This window comes from Lathamus discolor, chromosome 7, assembly GCF_037157495.1.
Source record: "Lathamus discolor isolate bLatDis1 chromosome 7, bLatDis1.hap1, whole genome shotgun sequence".
Lineage (NCBI taxonomy): Eukaryota > Metazoa > Chordata > Aves > Psittaciformes > Psittacidae > Lathamus > Lathamus discolor.
The window spans coordinates 10,116,615-10,140,094 of record NC_088890.1 but is presented as its reverse complement, the minus strand read 5'-3'; the positions used below and the strand labels follow the sequence as shown (position 1 = coordinate 10,140,094).

Here is a 23,480-nt window from a genome sequence, read left to right as displayed (position 1 = left end):
ACATTGGCATAGATGACATGGGCACATAGTTGGAATGTGTGCTGTGGCAACTGGTACCCAGGTGGGAGTCCTGTGCAACTGTTCTACAGCAAGGCCGTGTATGAAGTGAGCCACAAATCCTGCCAGGGTGGCAATTTTGAAAAAGCTTTAGGAGGCTTTGCTAAGGTTGAGTGTGAATAGCGATGACAAAGCCATCGGAAGAACAAGTACACATGGCCATGGTCACCACTCTCTGCAGAACTAGAAAATAATCCACAAAGAGAAGACACAGACCAGTGTGGGCCCCTTTCCTCTGTGTTATTTACCACACTTAAGAATCATGAAAACTGTGGGGTTTTGGAAAAAAGAAAGGCTATTCAGTGGGTTGAGCTTTCTATATGCCCTTTTGGCTATATAAAAGTAGGAAGGCAATAGTTAAATCTCACACCTCACTTTGAAAGCTAGCTCAGAGTGGGACTTAAAGACCTGAAATGTCATTTCCTCTTTGTTATTGACCCATTTTGCCAAGGCAGTAATGCATACTGCGTGAGCTGTACTACCTTAGGCAAAGCAAAGTGAATTAAGCTATATCAGCTTTTGGCAGCTCTGAGCGTCGGTATAATTTTCCTCTAGGTCTGAGAATGTCACAAGGCAAAATGTTTGTAGAGATATAAATGCTAAAACAAACCACGCTGAGAGAATATCTAAGATCTATTACATGTCTTTTCAAAGATAGGAAAAAAACAGAAATGTAAGGAACTCATAAAAGCTATAATGGAAAAAAATTACATAGTAGAAGACTTGGTGACTTAAGGATTTGCTTCATCTTGTGTTGTTCTCTTAAATGTCCACGAGCCTGTAGGCAGGCAGACTTATGCTCTGAGAGTATCATAAGAAATAGAAGGCCAAAAAGTAAATCACTATGTTTTTATAATAGGTGAAGTTTTTGCTCCTGCACATCACTTCGTAAATCCTTTTTTGCAAGACTAATGTATTTTTGTCAGCAAATATATTCAAGAGCAAATACTTGGTGAATATTTTACACATTTTTAACAGGTTTGGCTGGTTTGGGCAGGAGTAATAATGTCAGTTTGCATGTTATTGAGCACAAAATACTCTATTTTTTTTCTTTTAATACCTGAAAACAGAAAGATGTTTTTCAATGACAGATGTGCTTTGTTGTGTTTGGAGAAGTCCACGCAGCTACGTAGACAAAAACTCTGCATATGTGCAGCAAAGCTGTTCTGTTTGCCAAGCGGCTACTCTTCCACTGCTCTAAGGGTAGAAAGCAGGATACACCAAGGCTGTGCATGAAAAATAGTGAGAATCTAAGATATCAGCAACGTAGTGATTGCATTCCTGCCTGTAGATCAAATGCATTTAAGTTTTGTCTTTTCCTTTGCAAAATAAGTGTAATCTTTTGTCCTGGAGGTACTGTACGGCAGCATGGAGTTTCACATCTAGCAAGCCCAGCAAGGCAGCCTTCAAGACCATTGATATGTTTTTTCCTGATGTCTCCTTTCTTATTCACTTCATATTCCCTCTTGCAGTTTGTCTGGTGTGGTAGAAGGTGTTGCTTAATATTCTTGTCTCTGTGAGTTGTGAGTACCTAAAATTCCTCTTCCAGAGGTCGGGATGAATCTGGGGACCCATGGCTGCATACCACAGGCAGAGCACATTCTCTGCACTATGAGGGATGTTGAGGGCTGGTTGTTAAGCTCTTCCAGCAAAAACTTCCAGAGAGTGCAAATCCACAGCGCATTCTGACACAAAAAGCAAAAAAGGTTTCATTACTGTACTTGTATGCAGAGGACAAGTGAAATACGGTCTGGTTTCTGTTAATATGTTCATGTTTAGAGGGTTGAGGTGTGCTTTCCATGTGCAAAGCCTGGAAGTCAGAGTAGCGAGCAGGATTACAGGCTTTCGGACCATACCTGCCTGAGATTTTATTTCACTAGATCCTCAACAGGTATGGGTTGGATCCTCCAGTCACACCAGTAGTCCAGTGACTAGTAACAGCTGCCAAAAGCTTGCTCATCTGTCTCCATTTTTATTTACCAAATTTGCACGTAAATGTTTTTAATGTGACCAGTCCTCAGAGTTTCCAACATTTAAGCAAAGCGTAAAGGTTCCTGGCAGAGCACATGTATTGAGTGGGTCACAACTAATCAGTTTTTAAAAGTTCCTGAATACTGATTTCTGTAGAAAATTGACAAGCAGCAAGACTGTCATATTGGATATATAGCATGGATTTTAATGTGTCTCAAGCTAATCATTCACATGATAGGCAATAATGGCCCCAAATAAACAGCTGCAAAGGGTCTTTAGCCTGCTCTTAAAACATGAGGGAAAGCCTTTTACTTGCTCTGTTTCCCTTTTTTATTTGTTTCTTCTTCCACTAATCTGAAAATATACATTTTATATGAAAATGCTGCGTTAAATGATTCCCATGAAACAACCTTGTTTACTTGTTAATTGCACCATTAATGGGGTGGAGGGTGGGTTTTTGACCATTAAAAGTAGAATCTGAGCATCTGGCTCCCAGTGGTAACTGTAATTAGATATTTTATTCCATTCTTGAAATGTCTGTCCTTTAGGCTGGCTGGTGAAGGATAGGACAGATTTAAAACTCCCTTTCTAAAAGCAGATCTTGGATCCCTTTTCCTCTCAGAAATACTACTGGAAAAGGTGGTGGAGGCTTTTTTGCCTTGATCACCGTTACATGAGGTTTGAGTTCACTCAGGACATGGGAGTTTTACACATGGTCCCCCCCTCAACTGGGAGTAAATCCATCTCCCCACTGCCAGATATTCCCTGCGAGAGGGGAGCTCACCAGGACGCTCTCCACAATTTTCCTGAATGCATTACCATGTTTGTGGGAAGGAGTGGGGAGGAACATTCACTGCACTGGAAGGTGCACACCTGGGAGTATGTCTTATGGTTAAATATTTAAGCTGCTCAGCTGGAGGGAATAAGGTACCAGTTCAAATCCTTTTGTAACCTTTCAAAGAGCTGGAAAAGGATAGTGGGGGGGAAGCTAAGTGTTGTGTTATTATTGCCTTAGTGTGCAAAAATAGGATGAGGCACAAAATTCGTCAGGTTTGCAAGGTTAATTAAAAAAAAAAAAAAAAAAAAAAAAGAAGAAGAAAAGGCTCTGAGTTTTTTTTGCAGAATTTCTGTGGAATTTCAACTAGATCAGTATCACCATCATTTCAGGTAGGATGTGATTGGAGGGCCAGTATTAACTGAGAGTCTAAAGCCGTGGAATGATCTTCCTGTTCAACCTGTGCTGAGGCGGGTTGTGTTTTGTCTTTACCTGATGCACTGTGCGGTTCTGCGCAGACCAAACCAGCATCCGTTGCAGCTTTGGAGTGGAAATAGATACCATGGTCAGCCCTTGGCCACCTCCCCCTGCAGCAACCCACTTCCACAGCCACATCACTCTCCTTTTCCTCTCCCACTCAGTCTCAGGGAGACGTGTCTACAGTGATGGGAGACTGGCCCCAAGTGTGGGATAATTAAAGTCCCATCAGCCAACCTTAATTTTCTGTGTACCATCTACAGTTCTTTTACAGACCAATTGACTGAGTAAAACCTGAGCAAGATAATTTGATAGTATTAATAACGCTGCAGCAATCTAATTAGGGCCTAAATGAGTTAGGTACTGAGTTTCACTCAGAATTTTGTATTTCTTTCATCTTGCTTCCGCGGCCTGAATGTCATTATGCCATGCACGCCAGACATGATGAGAAAATTATTGTACCATTGATGCTGATTCTTCAAAAAGGGAAAACCAGGACCAAATAATTTGACTAGAAAATACTGGTCTTTGAATCAGCTTGGGAATTAGGAGGATAAATAAACTAAAGCATTTTGAGTTGGCAGGCACTTCAAGATAAATGCTATCCAAATTACACACATGCCGTTTGGTACATCTCTAGTTATTACCCTTTCCGTTTTGAAGGACATATATTGGATTTGGTAGAAGTATTCCTTTTTCCCAATCCTAAACAACAGGGAAAAAAAAAACCAAACCCCACCAAACATTATTAGCTCATAATCAGAGATAAACAAGCATAAGGGGCTAATCCTTTTCTCAAAATTTGGGTTAAGGTCAGCTCATGGCTGTGCCATGAGAAATAGCTTGGAAAAGGATGTTTTACTGAGTTCAGCCACCAGGACTTTATTCATAGCCAGAAGTGTGACAGTCCCTGAGTGTCCCTTTGCAGAAGTTTAAATGAGTCTCAGCATTTTGTGGTGTTTCACTGTTTTCTATCATTATTGAGGTTTCTGGAAGCTTGGCTCACAGAGGGGACAGCAAGCTGGTGTGTAAGCCTACGGGACATTCCTCCTGGTGTCTTTTGGATATGCAGATGCTGAGTGCTGGGCAGATGCTGCATCTAGCCCTAAGGGCCATTCTTGGGATGAAATGTCACATGAGAGGGGAATGGCAGGAGTTTCCTCAACCTTGAGAATACAGGGGTTTAGGTTCTCCTGAGTGAAGCACATAAATATTTTGCTTTCTGCACAGCATGGCTAAATGTGTTCTGGTTTTGTTTGGGGATTCTCGTTTGGCCTATTAGTTAAATGATACATTTAAACTAATATAAATATCAAATGAAGGAGGGTGATCGTCTCCTAGAATATTTAGATCTGTAGCTGGAATCAAAGAAGGAGTTTCTGACTTAGCAGGTTTGTTTGTAAAGACGAACTGAGACGGTATGTGTAAAAGTGTTTGTTCATAGCTCTTATTTTGAGCACTGTGTGTCCTTTGTGCCTCACGGCTGCTGAGGCAAAGTGCTTATCACCTTGCTTGTATCATCAGCTTTCAAGCACTGCTGTGCATGAAGGCTATTGTGTTGCTTATTGGTAAAAGATGTCTGATGCTTTCAGTTCTGTCAGTCACTGCCAATCTTAAATCATTGATCTTTCTTCTCCACGGATACCTGAGAAGAATATTTATTGAAATATTTGCAAAAGTAAAAAGTAGCTATTTCTGAGATTCAATCTAGGAAAAATCAGTTTCTCTGAGTAATGCAAAAGAGCTTGTCTGAATCGAGGATGGCCGCAAACCTTCATGGCAAGGAGCTGCCTTTTGTTATGGCCATTAATTCCATCTTTATCAGGCCAAGCCAGAGGACTTTGAAGAACCACATTTGCCCTGTACTGAGCAGAGAGTTTCTTTGGTGATTCTCACAGAGCATCCTGGTGAGCAGGGTTCTGGCTAAGGGGGCTGCCAGAAGTGCAGGTATTGAGCCAGGAAACTGATGGTGCTTCCTGAGAGTGGGGTAAGGCACCTAATAAATGGATTTGCAGGACTTCTGACACTGGTAGACTTCAATACTGGCAGGTTAGTCATCTGTGGTCTCTGCAGTATGAGCCAGTAGCTGGAGTAAAAAGAGGTTATTATTTTTCATAATCTCAGCACCACATCAGTTAGAGCTTCTCCCCCCCCCCCCAAAAAAAAAAAAAAAGTGTTAAGTGTTAGCCATTTTTAGGGTAAATTCTCTCTCATAGCTGTGCCTCTTAAGTAACCTGCTGGTGATTTCAAGGTGATTTATAGTACAATTAAACACCAGTCCATCATTCCTCACTGAAAGAAAGCTCTGGTTGAAATCAGTGGGACTGTCACTTGATTAAGGCATTCCAGGCTGGTTCCACAGTGAGCTGGCATTTTCCCTGTATGAAGCTGAAACCTGATGTGTAAATTATTTAATTCCACGAAAGTGTTTCCTTTCCTCCCCCGACAATGGATGTCTTTAGAGCACCCTTCATAAAAACCAAAAAATCAGATAATTTATCAGATAATTTATGCTCCACAGGTTTTGCCCTGTGCTCGTTGTAGCAGGAGTTGAAGGAAAGCGCTTGGAGACCAAACTTTCCCCTAAAAATATCTGTTGTTTGTTGAGGGTAAATAAATGTCTGCAGCAGAATGAACAGCGATAGACAGTGAAGACTGGTCTTATTAATTTTCACATGGATAGATGATACTCTGAAATGAAGCCCAGCATGTAAGAATGGCAGTGTTGCTCCCCATGTGGGAGATGTTATTTTCTGCATGTGAAATATTAAAAGCACCACGAGCTTAGTCTGTTTTGTGAAATATGGAAAAGGACTATTAGCGTGGATTCTCTTTTGACCAGTTTGACAGTGAGATGTGCTGAGAAACAAATGAGGGGGCACAACACAAAGGGCAGCATCAGAACGCCCCCAAACACCCTGCCATTCGCTCCTGTGCTTGGGGCTGATTACAGCTGCTCTCATTCTAAGCCACTTACTTAAGGATGAAAAATTGTCTCAGATTACCTCTGCTTTCAGAAGATAGATTTGCTCCAACCTACCAATTTAAATAGATAAGAATTGTGTATTATAAATGCATGTTTGGAAGAACATGCTCTTTTTGTAATTAAATAAAATTACACAGGGGATGCAGGATGAATACTGAAGACGTGTGGTCCGTGCCCTTCCATTAGTGAGAAGACAACATGAAGCTGTAGTCAGATATAGAAGCATTAAAATAATTAATTTTCAATGTTATTGTGTGTCAACAGAAATGTATGATAATAAGCATTTTTGCAAAAATTGTAGATCAAGCATTTTTCTCTAGGGTTTGTGCTAAAAATGTCCTTGCTTTAATGTAGAACAAATAGCCTTTGGATCTTGTTAAAGATGTCATTATAAGTGCTCAGTGTAAGTTGCTTCTGGCATCCTTAAAGCAGGTAAGATTGGTAGAAAATGATGACAAATACTAAATGAAAGAGAAAGCAAGATTAGGAAAAGGGAAAATGAGGTTTATATGAGGGTTAAGAACTGCTTATTATGAGATCACCAGAAAGGAGTTACAGGGTAGGGAAAAAAGTGATGTTTTTAGTTGAAGTTTAAATCATAATTGATGTAATGTGTTAAGTAAAATATGACACAGATGCTATGGATATTTATACCTGTACCTGAATACCCGCTGTCCTTTAGGGGGCAAAAAACAGGGCAGGGGGGCTTTTTACCCGTGATAGGTAACAGACAGCTGAACATTTGGTATGAGAAGAGCGAAGTGGGAGAAGGCCTCTCCCAATTCACCTACAGGGCTTAAAGGTGCTAATATAAAATCAGTTTTCTTACTAGGAAAAAGTGCAGACAGGTGACTGACCTCTGGTATTGCAGGGTAAGCCTCTGCCCTTATGCAGTGAAACACAGTTATGCCAGCCCAGAGAGCAGTAGGGACAGATGCAGCTCCAGGGCAGGTCTGAGGTATCTCCCAGCCCTGCACAGGATGCCAGGCTTCCCCCCCATGGAGCAGCCCCCTCCTCCTCATAGGGGAGGAAATGGGGCAGCCATTCCAGCACCTTCCAAAAGCTTTAAGGAAAGTTATTTTCAGCACGTGTTCATACAGCAGCTTACACTGTGGGATCCCTGCCCATGCCAGGGCTTCCCAGGAGCTGTCATAGCATTAATGAGAGAGAGAAATTGGAGCTGGGTGAGGCTGATCCTGAGGTCATTTTGCTCATTAATGGGTGTCTGAACCAGCAGGTGTGAAGATGTGGGTCCGGCATTATGGGAATGTTGTCATGATTTCTTGATGTTTCTGTTTTGTGCTGACAATGAAAAATTGCAAGATTTTGGCTGGAAGACTTTGAGAGGTGATGAGTTTCCATCCCCTTTAATTAGAAATATGTGATTTGCTTGTCCCGTGGTTTATGCACAGGACACTGTCTGTTCCCGCAGCAGTTGCTGCACCACTACAGCAGAAACACGGAGGGCAGCAGTAGGAGAAACCAGAACAAAAAGTACATAAGGACATTTGACTTCTGTTTATAAAGAAGAAATATTGGAGGGATTTAAGATAATTAATGCAGCAGAGCAGGAAAACTTAGGAGATTTTGCTTTTCTTCTAAAGTAGCTTTCTTTGAAGTGTCCCAAGGTACCTAAAAACACTCACTTGCTCACACAAACCACATCGTCCCTGGCGACAGGAGGAAGCAGCGCCAGGCTGCTCTATCTCGCTGATGAAGTGTTTCTGTGGAACGGCACTAAAAGTAGGGAGAAAAAACAGCTGTCACGAGGCAGGGGTGAGCTGCAGAGCTTCAGGACCACGTTCTGGGTGCTCTGTGGGGAGCAGGGGTTCCCAGGCTCTGCTGGGGCCATAGCACCCCCCATCCCAGCAGAGATGCTTTGAGAGCAGCTGGAGGTCAGGATCAGACACTGCTGTCTCTGGGGTTTGGGGGCCGCTGGTTAACGTGCCCTAGTTCTGCCCTGCACAGATTTTAAAAGCTGCTTTGAAGTAGCTGGATTTTGACTTTGATTTTAAAGCCACAAAACGTAAAGAAAATGAAGAGGCAGGAGTGAGCTCAGTTTTAACTTCATTCCAGGGGGTTGAGGTGGAAGTGGGCTCAAACCTGTGCTGCAAGCACCCAGGTGAAGAGGATGACTCCTGAGCCAGGGGCATAAGGGCAAGCAGAGCCAGGTCCTGTGGAGTAGCTGGGGTTGGACCACAGCTTTGGCTCTCATGGGAAGGGGAAGGAGCGCAGTTGTTACCCAGAGAAGAGCTACCACTGTGAAAATCATCGTTCTGTTTAAATAGAATTTTTGTAGTTTCTGGGGATTTTTTTGCGTATCCTGAAACTGCACAATACCTGCACTGCTCAGAATGCAGTGATTTGTTTGTGGCAAGCAGAAACTGTTGGGATTTTTTGCCTCCCTCACGCTGTAGGCTCTGCTCTTGTCTTAAGGCTGTTCTGTCAATTCCATGCAGGCAGTGAAATTGAAGTTACAGTATGAGGTGAAATATCTTTACATTGCCTGGTCAAGCCAGTGTAGTAGCTTTCCATCCTTACCTGTAGTTTGGCTTATCGTTGCTGTTATCAGTTGGAGGGATTTTGGTTGATATTTTGCAGAAGGCTCTGTTAACTATGTGTTATTGACATATTCTTAGCTTAAAGCCATTAGCATGTTAAAGCCCTGGATTTAGAAACTAATTACAAAACATTAATAGCTTAGCCCTAAGAGCTAAGTCATGCAAATACTGCTATCTGTAAAGTTGAACATACAAAAACTGTTTGAACTGCTGACTTAGTAACTAGAATCTAAAAGCAATCTGTAAGGTGGAAATAAATCTGAGCACAATCCTCCACAATTGTTTTCTAATGTGTCCATGAAATTAATGGCACAGTTATGAAAGTCGTATCAGGGAACTTGGCCATTTTTTTTCCCCAAGTAGGTTAATTATCAGTAATGTAATTATTTTTGTACTGATTTTTATTTTAATCAAACATTGCACAGAACAATTTAGTTCCGAACAAATAGCTCATTATAGAAATGTTTGTGGTGGTGAGAAATAAAGCGGCAATGTTTAAATTATATACACATGTTGAGTTACTTTATTCATTAAAATGAACAATTATGATGGGCCTTATGAGACAGACTAAGCATTTCTTGTTAATGTTTGTTCTGTAGTGAACATAATGAGGGTTTATATTGGAAACAGATCCCATCCTTCTAGCTCAAGGTGTTTATGAACTGGGCCATGCGTAGGAGTTGGGACAGCTTGAGGAAAATATGAATTAGAGTTAATCCCTAAGTGAGACAGTTCATTGCCCTGTGGTTGTGGGGAAGGCGCTGGATCTGGGAGGGAGCTTTTTGGTTTTTTTGTTTGTTTGTTCAGTTTTGAGTTTTTCCTCTGTACTGTAGTGGTAGGGCAAAACAGAGTGCAGCAGTTAAACATAGTGGAGCCAAGTACCATGAAGCAGGGCCAACTTTGAAGTTTATCGTTAGCACAGTTACCCTCTGTGTGCTATTTCTATGTATGACTGAAATGGAAAATTATACATAAAAGCAACTTTTGTACTAATTGCAAAAGAACTGTCTCATGATTTATGAAATTGTTTCTTATTGCTTTCTAGATTATGATTGGCATTTTCATAATCACTTTTTGATTCCGGGTTAAGAGTTTATTATATTTGCTCATAGAAATGTAGGATTTATAAACATATAGCACTCTTCCTCTGTGGCTCTCAGAGATTTTTATAGGTCTTTGTTACAAACATAAATGACAGTACCTCCAGCTCACAGGTGGGCAAATGGAAGAAAAAACATATGTGAAGTGCCTTGCCCAAGTTGATCAAACTGGCCTGGGGGCAGGGTCAGCAAAAGAGCATGGACCTCCTTAGTGCTGGGTCTGCCCTGCCTCTAGTTAACCTTTTTATCCGTGTTTTTAGTAGATGTGATTTAGTTGTGAATCTTGGCAGGTAAGACTGTGCTTTGAAACAATGGGTTTGGAAATCATCATTCTCAAAACCATTTTTACTTCTGTTGCATCTCTCCCTTAAAACCAAGAAATTTAGACTTGTCATGGCAGTCTGTGGCTCCTTTTTCTGTGGTTTTTGTCTCCAAATGCTGCTCAGATGTTCATGCTGATGGTTTGCCATCAATGAGAGCTTGGGTAGGACATGGCAGTGGCCTGCACCATGGCTACCTTTCTGTGGAAGAAGCTACCCAACCACTGCTGCAGTTCCTGCCCCTGAGTGAAATGCTGTGCTATTTCAGTTTTGTCGAACGTCCTCTTACAGTAGTAGTGAAGAAAAGTTATCCTTGCTGATTATCAGAATTTTATGATCCTGATCTTGAAACTCTGAACTCAGCAAGAACTTTAAGTAAGCAGTTTCCAGGTCATAGTGACTAAAAAAGTCATTGAATTTGAGGAGGTTTAGATCTAAGCAAATTAAAGAAGTGGCTGAATATAATGATTACTTGCTGCAAGGGAAGTCTTTGCTAGATTCAGGTTCTCAAAAGCTAAGTTATTTCAAGGAAACTGCAGTAAAAGATGGAAGAAGGAGGGAGGGGAAAACAGGGACAGGAAAAAGTACATCAGGCACAATTATTTAATCCTAAAGCAGCCAAATACACAGATTAACATTTTATTAGGTTTGTTTGCATTCTGAAAGGAGTGATGAAACAATTATTCATTTCAAAGATGATTTTTTGTCAAGAATATTATTTTCTGGGTGGAGAAAGTGTCTCTAGTTTGATTCTCATATCTCAGCACCAGGCTCTTGTGCCAGATGAATTGTCAGACAGGCAGTTTTCATCATTAATTTTCTCTCCAGAAGCAGCAGAACGCTGCAAATCTTTCTGAGGGCAGTGATGCAGAATTGGCTTGGCATCATCCCAGGAGATGAGAAAAAGGACTTTCCATAATTCTGCCTGATCTTCTTTTTATCTCTTTACGCACTGTATCTGTGCAGAGTGAAGTACCTTTAGGGTGTCCCAACTACCCAGCGATGCCATGGAATGCATTTGAGAGTATGGAAATTCATCCTTTTGTAGTCATAAGGGGGGGTGGTGAAATGATAACATTAATAATTCTGTGGTTCTGTGAGATAGTAGCCTGCAGAAAATTGATGAAAATCCTTTCATCACTTGCAGACTGGATTGAAATCCACACAGTTAAGATGCCTTTCTCAATTCATTTCAATGCATGCTGTAAAAAGGGCATCAAGTAACTTCTGTATTTAATAGTTGTGATGGAAAATAGATGATCTGGACTGGATCAATGTGTCTCGCTTTCTAGCTGCGCAAGCCCAGGTAAGTTAGAGTTACCCTGTACCAGTCTATCTGTTAAGAAGGTGAGATACAAATCAGCAATGGAGTAAAAGAAGCAGCAAACTGTTGGTCAGTGGGTTTCTTAAGCAATTGTCATGAAATTTTTACCCCTGTTTTATGGGTCAGAAATCTTGGCACTGGTCCTTTTTACTCACTACCTCTTTGGTTTTCTTTCCGGCTAACATAATTTGTTGTGCTTCTGCAGCAAGTAAGTTACTCAGACACGTGCCAGCTTATACCAGCTCTCTTGAGAGGCATGCACGCAGCCTAGGAATTCAACTTCAGGTTTGTAAAGGGCTTGCTAACCTTCAGCTGGAGCAATGACAGAGTCAGGCATGGAAATGGATTTCCTGGCTTCTTCTGCATGATCTTCCAGTAAGACCAAACTACCATTTACCAGTGCAATTAAGCAAGTCTTTTTACTCTCCTTTATCGTCAGTATTCCTTCTGTTTCTGTAAGCTACATAGCTTCAGCTCAGCACAGTATGAAAGAAGAGTTCATGGATATTCTAATTTTTTTTTTTCAGAATAAGTTGTGAATATTGAAGGTTAATGAAGTTTCTCAAGCAGCGTCAGACCTCTAAAATATCTGTTATTGAGGGATTATTTTTATAACACTCACAGCAGAGACTCTTGGTGATACAGTATTTGAGCAGATGTGACTTTAGGGTTTTTTTTAATTCTATGAAATGAAGATGATACAGAGTCTGGTTTGAATTAAATTAGGAAAGTGCAACTTAATCCTTCAATTTAAGACTTGCAAACCTCACTCTTCCTGTATACATTAATAATCAAGGCAGCTGATTCAAGAAACTCTTCTTAGAATTTTTTACTTGTAGGGAAAATAGCAGAGCTTGTAAGCATTTAAGTGACCTAAAGAAATAATAGCTGAAATTTTGGTTTTAATAACACTTGCATCTATCCCAGGATATCATCAGGTTTTATATTTGGAAAAGACACACACACCAGCCACACAAACACCAGCTATTCGAGCTACTGACATTTTTGGAGGGAATTCAATGCTAAACCTCGCTTCTTCTTGGAAACTGGCTTTAGATTGGAATATTTAGAAATGTTTTGAGTTTAATTTTCTGCACAATTTGGGGCCTTTGTTGCACATACTTTGGAGTTCAGGGTTCTTGAGACTGCAGAACAAGTGAGACTTGCCATTTGTTTAATATAATAGTTTATAATTTGCATTCCCAGAGGCACGTCTGGCCTTTCAAAAGCAGAATGTGACTTTGAAGTTAAATATTATTTAATTATTGCATTTTTCATTGATGACTATTTTTATTGTCCGTCAAATTTCTTACATGGCTTGTTTTGCAGATCTTGCCACTTTCTCACTGATTCCATGCCTTATATAAGACATATTTCCACCTAGTTTGAAATATTAACCTGATCAGTTATTAACCTCCCAAGAAGGGAGGTTATTTTATTAACCTTCCAAGAAGGGGAGATGTATTATTGTGGTCTTGGTAAGAAGCCTCAAGCTCTAGATGAACGGAAAGCAGTTCTGTGAATGTAACTGCTGCCTTCCCTCAAGCCATTGCAGTTTTCTTACAGTTTTCATGAAACAAGAGGTTAGCACACTAGTGTATTATCTGATGTGTGTCATTCCATCAGAATTTGCTACTAATGAAAATGGAAAATGAAGGCACCAAATACAGTCATGCAATAGAGTCCCATGTGAAGACACTAGCATGTGCATCTCCTGCTGCTTTTCCTGGAGTCTACCACATATAAAGTTTCTACTTTTGGCTTTTCTCTGTTGTAGGTTCCCCCTTGGTCCTCCCTTTTTTCCATTCCCACCCCAGCTTCTGACAGTAATGTCTAAATAACCAGCCTCTTCCTGTTTCACATATCTTGCAGATTGATGAAATGCAGTGGGGCAAAGGTGTGCGTGAAGTCCCATCCTCAGTCTGCAGCCTGCCTTGCAAGCCGGGAGAGAGGAAGAAGATGGTGAAGGGGATGCCGTGCTGCTGGCACTGTGAGCTCTGTGATGGTTATCAGTACCAGGCCGACGAGGTGACTTGTCTGCTCTGCTCATACAGCGAGCGGCCCAACGAGAACCGAACAGGATGCCGTTCAATACCTATTGTCAAACTGGAGTGGCACTCGCCCTGGGCTGTGATACCTGTCTTCTTAGCTATGCTGGGAATTATTGCCACCATTTTTGTCATGGCAACGTTCATCAGATATAACGACACTCCCATTGTCCGCGCTTCTGGGAGGGAACTCAGCTACGTCCTGTTAACAGGGATATTTCTGTGCTACATAATCACATTTCTGATGATTGCCAAACCAAACGTTGCAGTGTGCTCCTTCCGGCGTATCTTCCTGGGCTTGGGGATGTGCATCAGCTATGCAGCCCTGTTAACTAAAACAAACCGCATCTACCGCATATTTGAACAGGGCAAAAAGTCTGTGACTGCACCTCGGCTTATCAGCCCCACATCGCAGCTGGCGATCACGTCAAGTTTGATATCTGTTCAGCTTCTAGGTGTCTTTATTTGGTTTGCAGTTGACCCACCCAACATCATCATAGATTATGATGAGCAGAAAACTATGAACCCTGATCAAGCCAGAGGAGTTCTCAAATGTGACATTACGGATCTACAAATCATTTGTTCCTTGGGTTATAGCATTCTTCTAATGGTTACGTGTACTGTGTATGCCATCAAGACTCGGGGTGTCCCAGAGAATTTTAATGAAGCTAAACCCATTGGATTCACTATGTACACTACCTGTATAGTATGGCTTGCCTTCATTCCAATATTTTTTGGCACTGCCCAGTCAGCTGAAAAGGTAGGTGAAGATGAAGAAACATACCTCTGGTACAAGAGGATTGATAACAGTTATAAACTACGTACTGATGGTCAGCTTTGCATAGATTTTAAAATGAGCTATCCAGTTAGTTTGTGACTGAGACATGATATACGCAGCACTTTTCTCCTTCTTCAGTTAGCTGGTGGGCTATTCATTTGATAAACTGGCAAATGATCAATAACAATCACATTAGCCATGAGTTTTAGTGTTGCATATGTTTCAGTTGTATCATTTCAGTAGGGTGAGAATTAGCTGTCATAGTGTCCAGAAAGAAGCATCCGTTAGCTAAATAATTTTGAATACAAGGTGTAAGCAAAAAAAGTGTCAAAAAGTACTCAAATAGACTCCTGTGCTTCTGGAGGTCAGCACTGAAGGCAATGCATAGCCTGATGAGTGAGCACTCTGCTTCACAGATGGTAGCCTCCGGGCACGTTTACACCGCAGGGTCCTGAGCTCCAGCTGCTGAGACCAGACTGACACTGCATTCCACATAAGTTATTTTCAAACTAACCCGGGTAAACTTACTGCATGGCTCATGGCAAGGGTGTAGCCAGTCCTGGAGTGAATGCCAGGTCACTTCTCTCTATAAGTGAGGTCCACTTAAGTCCATGGTGTTCCTTCACCAAAAGCCAGTCCAAAATGTTACACTTAAGTGACTTAAGAAAAAGCATCCACACATTAGGTTCTAATCCATTAATTAAATGGTTAAGAAAATGAATTATTGTAAAGTGCTGTCAGACTCAATTAACAGATTTCCACTGGCTTTGAGAGACTTCAGACGTTACAGGGGAATCTGTGGTGTGTCAGTCACCGGGCTCCAATGGACATTGATCCCATCCTGTGCTCCCAGCTGCTCCAGCACTGGCAGCTGAGGAAATGAGGTGAGCAGCTTAGAAAAATACACCCTGGCAATCAGAGATGTACATATGAAGAAATGCAAAACTTGGTCAGCTTTGGGCTTTGTCACCAACAGAAATCAGGTTTAAAGTGCTTTTTGTAAATACACCATATCAGCCCTGCAGGGACCAGCAGTTAGCTGGGGTCCTAACCCAGCATGCTGCAGTGGGTGCTGTGGTAGTTTAGGTACAAATGTGAACAGCATCTCTCTTGTCTTAAACAAAGCAATAAGGAGAAAGTCACTCTCTTCTTTTTATGTTTATTGGTGGGGGTGGTGGCCTTGGAGAAAGCACACTATAATAAACAGCAAGATGACATTGTGATTCATTTCCCTAAACATTGTTGGAAGGTCTGCTGGCAAGAAAAAACTTTTCAGTTTGCAGTATTTAAAAAGGGAGAACCTTCGTTGTGCTGTGTGTTTTGAGTGAACAGTATTCAAGAGGTGAAAAATGGATCTGCTATTATGACGTGTAGGGCTAAATCACTGTGAGTGACTGAGCATTACAACTTCAGTTACCTCCTGGGCCTCAGGCCCCTTCTCCCCGTTCCTGTTGCTGCCCAAGTGGTTCCAGCTAACGCTCAGTGACAGAGATCTCTCTGGACTTACTTCTTTCTGAATCTTGTCTGAAGATAGCTGTAATTTAAGAGTGTTTTGGCAAATACCTGCAAACCTAGTCTTTAGGGAGAAATGAAAGTCTTAGGCTGTCCTGAACTGTTGTCATGATGGTTTTTTACCCTCCCCAGGCCTCATCCCATCTACTTTCCCAGCCCAGAAGAAAATACTGCCATGTCTCCTCACCTGGGGCATACGCTGGCTGAATTTAGGCATCACTGACCTCACCTCAAATGCTCTCTGACAGATTTTGCATGGATTTAGTACTGTACAGTCAGTTATCCCCACTTACTGAGCACAAGCTTCCCTGTGCCAGAAAGAGCTTTGACTTCTTGCTCCCTCTTTTCCACCTCTGTCTTCATTTAATATTTGTTCTTTAACACGAGACTTGGGCAAGCTCACCGCTGTGGATAAAATTATTGCATGTTTTAATGAGTGAGCAAATGTCAGATCCCAGCTAGTATCTCCTTTTATGCCAGGGGTATAATTTCCAAATTTGTAGTGTTAAACTTACAGGCTATTGAAGTACAGTTGCAGGAGGACAGCAGTATCGTTCAGGAAAGCCTGTGCTTTGGCTACAAGCCTGTTCCATAGGAAGGTGCCTGCACCAGATCTTTGTTCTCTGCTATTCAGGAAGTGGTGTACAGAAATTGCAATTGTTTTGGTCTCAGTTCACCGGTGGAAGAGGGGATCACTCAGGTGGAAGCAGAGGTTGTAGAGGTTTTCATGTATCGTCTCACCTCTGCAGTGGGCTTTACAGGCAGCCACTGCATCCCTAAAGGGAATTAATTTCAACTGAAAAGGAGGTCTGCCAAGTCTTACAATTGCTTCAAACATCTCTGTTCTCCCTGTTGAGGGAGAGATAAGAAACAGCATAAGCGGCTTTAAACACAGTTGGGCCCGTTTGTAACTTTGGTCTGGAGCAGAGAGTACAGTGCAGCTTTTGTGCTCCCTGCCTGGGAATGCTTTAGGCCTGCAGGTGACCAATATGAAGTGCTTTAAATTGTTGTCTGCAAAGATTTAACCAGATGATAGAAAGACCTAAAGAATTTCAAAGGCTGCTGCCAGCGTTCAAGATCATTTCATAGCAAAAGCTATGGTTCCCATGTAGTCATAGAGCTGAATTACAATGTACTCCTTTGAAAGTGTAAGATTCTTGTACAAATGTGTATAGGACAGCAAAAGAGATGATGATTAATTCGGTTTCACACAGAGCACAGAAGAGGAAACTGGGCAACAGAAACAGCTCTTCTCTTTGCTGTGCTGCTGCTGCTGCTTGGTCTGCCCACCCACAGAAGGGGTGTGCTGGGGTTAAGGGATTCTGCTACCTGTTGACTGTCACAGCCCAAGCTCCTCCAATGCTGCTGGTACTGACTGCAATTCGTGGGACTGAAAGCTGCTGTGTTTTGACCAGCACTGCCCCATGTTGGGTAGCACATTTGACCCAGGCGCTGTGCCAGAACTGAGCTCTCCAGCAATGGCTTTGCTGGGGCTCTTTCCCGCTTCTGCTCTACACAGAGACAGAGCTGCAGTGGCTTTCCTGTTTTGCTTTCTTCTCTGTCTCTCCTTTTTGAGCAGGGGAGAGGCGATTGTGCTTTTTTGTGATTGCTAGTGATTTCCTGTCAGGTATTTTCTCTGGAAAATATTGTGCTAAGCTTAGCCACCCAGGTCATTGCTGAAATGGAAATTGCACCTGCTGAAAGTCTCATGCAACACAATCTTTTAAACTGAGAAATGGTGTTATATATAACATTGTGATTTTCATTGTATGGATTTATTTTATCAATAAATACAAGCATAATGTTGTTTGGTAGAAAGCGTATTGAAAATACCTACCTTGTTCAGTGTAGAAAATAGCAGCAATGGGAAAAAAAAGAGCTAGAAGTATGCTGCAAGTAATTCATAAAAGGCAAATAATTCAAGCAGTAACATTTGCAGCAGACTGGAGGGGAAGTAGTATGGTTTGATAAAGGCCAGATATCAGAGTTTGTGCTACAGATCGGAGATAAAACATTGAGGAGTATGGGAAAAAGTGGATTCCCAACCTTCTTACAGCTTGCATTCACTCAGCTGGTTTCTTTGTCCATTATCTAAAAATTCATAAAACATGTGGTCAGTTATAATTTATAGGGTTGGTCTGGTAATCCAGCATGTAGTTTCTTATTGGGAGTGCAATATGGTCCTTACCATGTTTCACCATTCCTTGAGTTTCATCGGCTTTAATGCAATGGTCGCGTAGCCATTGCTCCATACATGAGCACTGTTGATGTTTTCTGGAGTTTGGGGGTTCTGTTTCGGGGTGAGGTGTTTTTTTGTGTTATCCTATACCTATTAGTGTGTATTCTAAAATGCCAATATAACCTTTGAATACCAGGACACAGTACTGGGGACTGGAATCATGCCATTTCTTTGCTTAAAAAGATCCTAGCTTCAGTATGTATTTGGCAGAAAGCCACTAAATATAGAGAGGAGTCCCTGCAGAAAAGAAAGGTTCACTTACTGTTCAGCTCTGAGCAGCTCCTAACTATCAAAACCGTCAGCAGGTTTTGGGGGTTGAGGTGTTAATCCCCGTCAATGTCCAGCTCCTGCTTTGGTGTTGCTCAGCTTGTTAACCCGAACGTTTGTAGGGGGACCATAGGGATGAAACGCTACTTTTATGGTCCTGGAGTAATTGTTTTTGACAACAAAACTATTTTAAATTCTCTGTGGATGTGTGGGTATCTTATCAGAAGCAAAGTGGCCTCAAAGAGCTGTTAAACCAATTATAGGAGTCATAGCTCCACGGCAGAGTCAATACAAAGTGGCACTTGAAAAGAGCACAGATTGCTCAGTAAGGTCAGGCCAAGCACAGCTAAATCAATAAACCACATTGAGTCAAAATTTTAGAGTATGGAAGTAAAAGGATGGGAAGGTATGCAGGTGGTGTGGGAATGTGTCCTGTGGGAAGCTGTACCTCACACCCTGCCCTGCGCTATCCTGCACTGCAGATTGATTAGTCCCTGCAGCCTCTTGGCTGGTTGTTTGTTCACCTTTACTTGGATTATCTGATTTTTAACTCATTTCCAGACGCAGGGCAGTGCAGTAGGGGATTGCCAAGGCTGGTAGGGGCCAGCATTTTGGGGCCAAGTCTCCATGCTCTGTCCCTGCATGCAGCACAGTGACCTCTGCATGCTCCACCTTGCACAGTGCCTCACACAGGCTGAGGATGCTGCCGTGGGGATGCCGTGTTAGCTCCTTCCATGGGAAGGCTGTTCCGTGGCAGTGCACTGCTGTTGAGTTTCAGGAGATGTATTTGAGATTAACCTGGTTTCATGAAGTAACATGTTTTCATTTCATGGTGTTTTTTATTGTTTTCCTTTTAGACAGTGCAAAGGGCAACAGGATGGCAGAGCATGGGATGTGCTCTAACACATTTTGGAAACACCACTTCACAGGTGGCAGTAGCAGTTTGCTGGTTTGCTGTTAGTCTCTCTCGTAATGTAAATATTTTAAAAACTGACGTAAATATTTTATAAATAGTTTAGTTTAAAATATTATGTAAATATTTTAAAATTATTTCTGGAGGCAATACTTTCATGGTAAAAGCGAGCTGAAGGGAAAGAAGCATCTGTAGTTAAATCAATATGGTATATGGAGAGCCATTCAAACACTAATTTACTTTTTCTGTACATAAAAGTCTATTTATTATTAAAACAATACTTTTCAACACTTCTCATTACCATGTTTTCTAACCTGTGTTGTGTGACATAGCTGTAGTTATGATTAAGTGAATATTGAAATGTAGCTGATACAGGTGGATAGAAGTAACACCTCCCAGAGCTGTGCATGGCATCCTCAGGCCGTACCTTCAGCAGCAATACAGAGAGAAACTCACCTTCATTGTCCTCCAGTGGAGCCACCACAAAGCAGCTCTATCCATAAGGCTGGCTGTGCACAGCATGGCCCCAGGGTCCTGCTCACCAGCATTTGGTGCCAAGCGGCAAAATCAGGCAGCAGATCCCTGTGGAGCCTGGCAGCAAAGCCTAGAGAGCATTATCGTTCCCAGAGCTGCTTCATCCTTCTCCTCCTCGCTGACAGGAGAATCTCCTAGGAAAGTAGCTGAGCTAAAACACACATCCCGAATTTAAAGGAGCTTTTAGAAATAATCTCTTCTATTAAAAAAATCTGCACATGAAGGATGCAATAGGAGACAACGGAAATGTTGAATTTGGCTATATTATTGGTGGTATGCAGAGATTAACGGGCAGGAGGAATTGCTGGTGGGTTTGTGATAAATAACCTTGGTTAGTGTGGGGTTTTTTTCTTGTCTGAGTATTTTCTCTTTGAACAGTGTTTGGCTCTAATTATGAAAGACTATGAGCTCACAAGCTATTTTCCTCTCCTACAGTTATTTAGTATTACCATTAGTAATACTAAATATATATATATATACACACACATACATTGTAGCTTAAATTGAATTTCCTGAATCCCTAGAATATAATACTGAAAAATTAGGTCCCTTTAATGGCAAACCTGAGCATCAATCTGCTTTATGTAGCAGGAATGACAGAATCCCTTTGGGCACTGCCCAAAGCCTCTCACTGCTTTGCATTGCAGTACATTGCATTTGGAGCTCTCCTCAGACTGATGGCAGCACGTGTTAGCACGTGCAGGTGTGTGGTTCCCATGAGTGTGCTCTTCCCCTTTTGAAGGAGGAGTGCAATTTGGAATCTTACCAGAGCTACAACCAGGAGATTAAAAGAAATCATTGTCTCTGCAGGTTTGGAGTCCGTATCTGTACTCTTTAACTATGTTCAAATATAGTTCTGTATGGTGAATATTCCCCTAAGATATTTTCTCAAGTTATGTCATTGAACTAATATAGAGGGATGTGCCATCATTATATGTTTTATGTTTCACAGAGATTTTATTGCCTTCAGGCTGTGATTACTTTTATTTAGTAATGGCTAAGATTAAAATAATACATTCCTGAGTACATTTACAAGCTAGTAATAACTGTCAACGTACTCTTGAATATATTCTCCAAATGGGATTTTTCTTGAATTATTTTCAGGACATTTTTCAAATGACAAAAACGTATAGTCATAACTGTGAGTGATGATGGTTTCTCAGCCAGTGTGGTCCTCCTGGTTGGGAACTTTATTCATCCTGGAATGAAGAGAAATGGGGAAAAGTTGACCATACACTCATCATCTTACATCAGCTTATTTTTGCATCCAGATTGCATGAACCTTTGGTTGCAGGGGTTTGTTTTAACGTAATACAACCACTATAAAATTTGAAGTCCTTAGTCCCATCAACTCTTCCACCTTCCTTCTCTATTTTCTAATGCCCATTTTATTCAAATCAATAAATAGGGTAAATCAGGCATATTTGGCAGCAGCATTTTTACTTATTGTGTGGGTTGTTACATAAATACTGTTATTTGAAGACATATGCAAAGTGGATTCTTATTCAGATTAAATAATGTCACATTAAGATGGTAGCACTTCAGAATATATTCTATTTTCTGGTGAAACTAGGTTACCCTTCAATTCTCTGTAACACAAATACCAATTAACCAGGTAGGACACACATTTATTTTCTCCCTTGGGAAGGCTTGAGATGACAGTTGCTATAGCAACTCTACATATGTGGATTGGAGTTATGAGGATTTTAATGCAACATTTGTTGGAGTTTTATATGTTGAACGGTGGAGAAAATCAGGGTTTTTGGATCACAGGGAATGTGACTTTCAATTTTCCATGATTTGGGGCTTATTTAAAGCAGCATTCTAGTTTAAATCTTTCATTGAAAGCAGCATTCTAGTAATAGTACCTGCATGTGAACCACAAATGCTATTTTTTTTTTCATTGATGTGATTTCAGTTCACTCATTGCTTCGTTATCTTAGGGATCTGCATGTTCAGAACATGCTGAAGTTCCTAATTTTATCCAGCCTCAAGGTTGTATCCCCAAGGAAACCATGGAATACAAGGATCTATCATTAGAGTTGTCCTGAGACAAGCCTGAAGTGAAAAGCAGCTTCACTTAATTTCATTTGAGGCTCTCCAGGCTGGAGCTGTGAGGTCTGGACATCCCCCAAGGACAGACTATACAGAAACGCCCAGTTCAGTACAGTATTGGGCTATTCACAGTGAGTACATAGCGTTTCATTTGAAGTGAGGGGAAAATTGAGTGTTCTTTGAAATCTAGAAATGCAATAATCAGTAAATCTTTTGGGGTAATAACCTTTGTTACAGAAATGATCCTGGTGGCTTGTATTTTCATCAGGATATATAAGAGTACTACTGCGAAAGTATATAAAAAGCCTTGTTGAATACCTTTGAGTGTCTATAGAGTTTCAAAGTTTATTTCTGTAGGACTAATCAAAACTCTTAAACATATAATTCTCGGTAAAATTCTCAATAAGATCTATTTAATTATTTCTTGCGTTCCTTTTGTCTTCCAGATGGAAAGGGATGCTGTTACTAGTCAAAAAATAGCACAAAAAGCTTCTAACGTGTCACTGCTGCTAATGGTTTAACCCTAAAATGAAAAGTCAATATTTACATACATATCATTGAAGCAGTAAGTGCTACAGGAATTTTGAGTTCCGGAGCCACATGCTTGTTTCTCTCTCCCTGATGCTTTGGTGGGAGGTTTCTTCCCTAAACAAGCAGGCACCCGTGGACCCACTGCTTATTGAATATAGCTGGCTTAAGGAAGGCTTTTAGTAGCTGCTTTTAAAAACTCCTAAGGGAGAGTATAACTCGGAACAAATTCAGTATTACTGACTGGATTGCTTTGGAGGTTTTACTTACCACTTCAGGGAGTAGACATCCTCATCAGGAATACCCACTCCATCTCCCCACTTTAGTAAGCTGCTGCAAAAAAATCAGGGAAGCAAAGGTGGCTGGGTGGGGAGGAAATGCAGAAGTGAAGCAAAACTATAGTGGCCTTAAACTTGAGCACCTGGGATTTCTGGTTGTACCAGACCCTAACACTTTGGCATGGTGAAGAGAAATGTGGTTATTTGTCACTTCTGTTTGACATGACAGAAAATGGCTTAGGGGTCATGAACAGAGAGACAAGTTAAAGCTTAGCTAGGACAAGTTGGTAGACCATTTGATGCCAGAAAGGATGGGAGATTGATACTTCCAGTGCCCTACTCCCCCTTCTGCAGTCAGGGCTGGGGGATGATGAAATGTTGGCCACTTGGGTTGGTGATTCAGAGGCTGCTGTGACATGATATTGTACCTGCTCCCGTGGAGGACAAGCGTGACTCGTTAGCAGGAGATGGATCGGATGAAGGCTGTTCAGCTCTGAGATTCATGAGGAGATGCGCAATGAAAGCTAGATTTACTTTGGGGTGGTGGCTGTATTTTTAAGGAAACTTGAAGCTGCTTAACTTTGTGGCTATGCAGGATGTGCCTGAGGCAATATCTCTAGAAGAGACAGGCTGCTTTATAATTTCATTGCCTTATCTCAAGCTTTAAATGTACCTTCCTGCTTGCCATGGGAGAGTTGTGCATGGAAAGTGAGGAGCGTGGGTTTGTGTTTCTGCATGGCTGCCTAGGCCTGACAAG

General features: G+C 41.4%; 1 protein-coding gene across 7 annotated transcripts in view; it reads left to right on the top strand.

Moving 5' to 3' along the window:
- The window catches only part of GRM7 (glutamate metabotropic receptor 7), a 298,668-nt gene that overhangs the window by 216,932 nt on the left and 58,256 nt on the right, over positions 1-23,480 (top strand). For 6 of the 7 annotated variants that reach the window (XM_065687271.1, XM_065687277.1, XM_065687275.1 and 3 more), the window contains one exon: positions 13,444-14,379. In XM_065687271.1, coding sequence (XP_065543343.1) covers positions 13,444-14,379 — 936 coding nt within the window. Of the gene's footprint in view, positions 1-13,443; positions 14,380-17,123; positions 17,637-23,480 lie in introns of those variants that run through there. The other variant, XM_065687274.1, reaches the window with a different exon arrangement.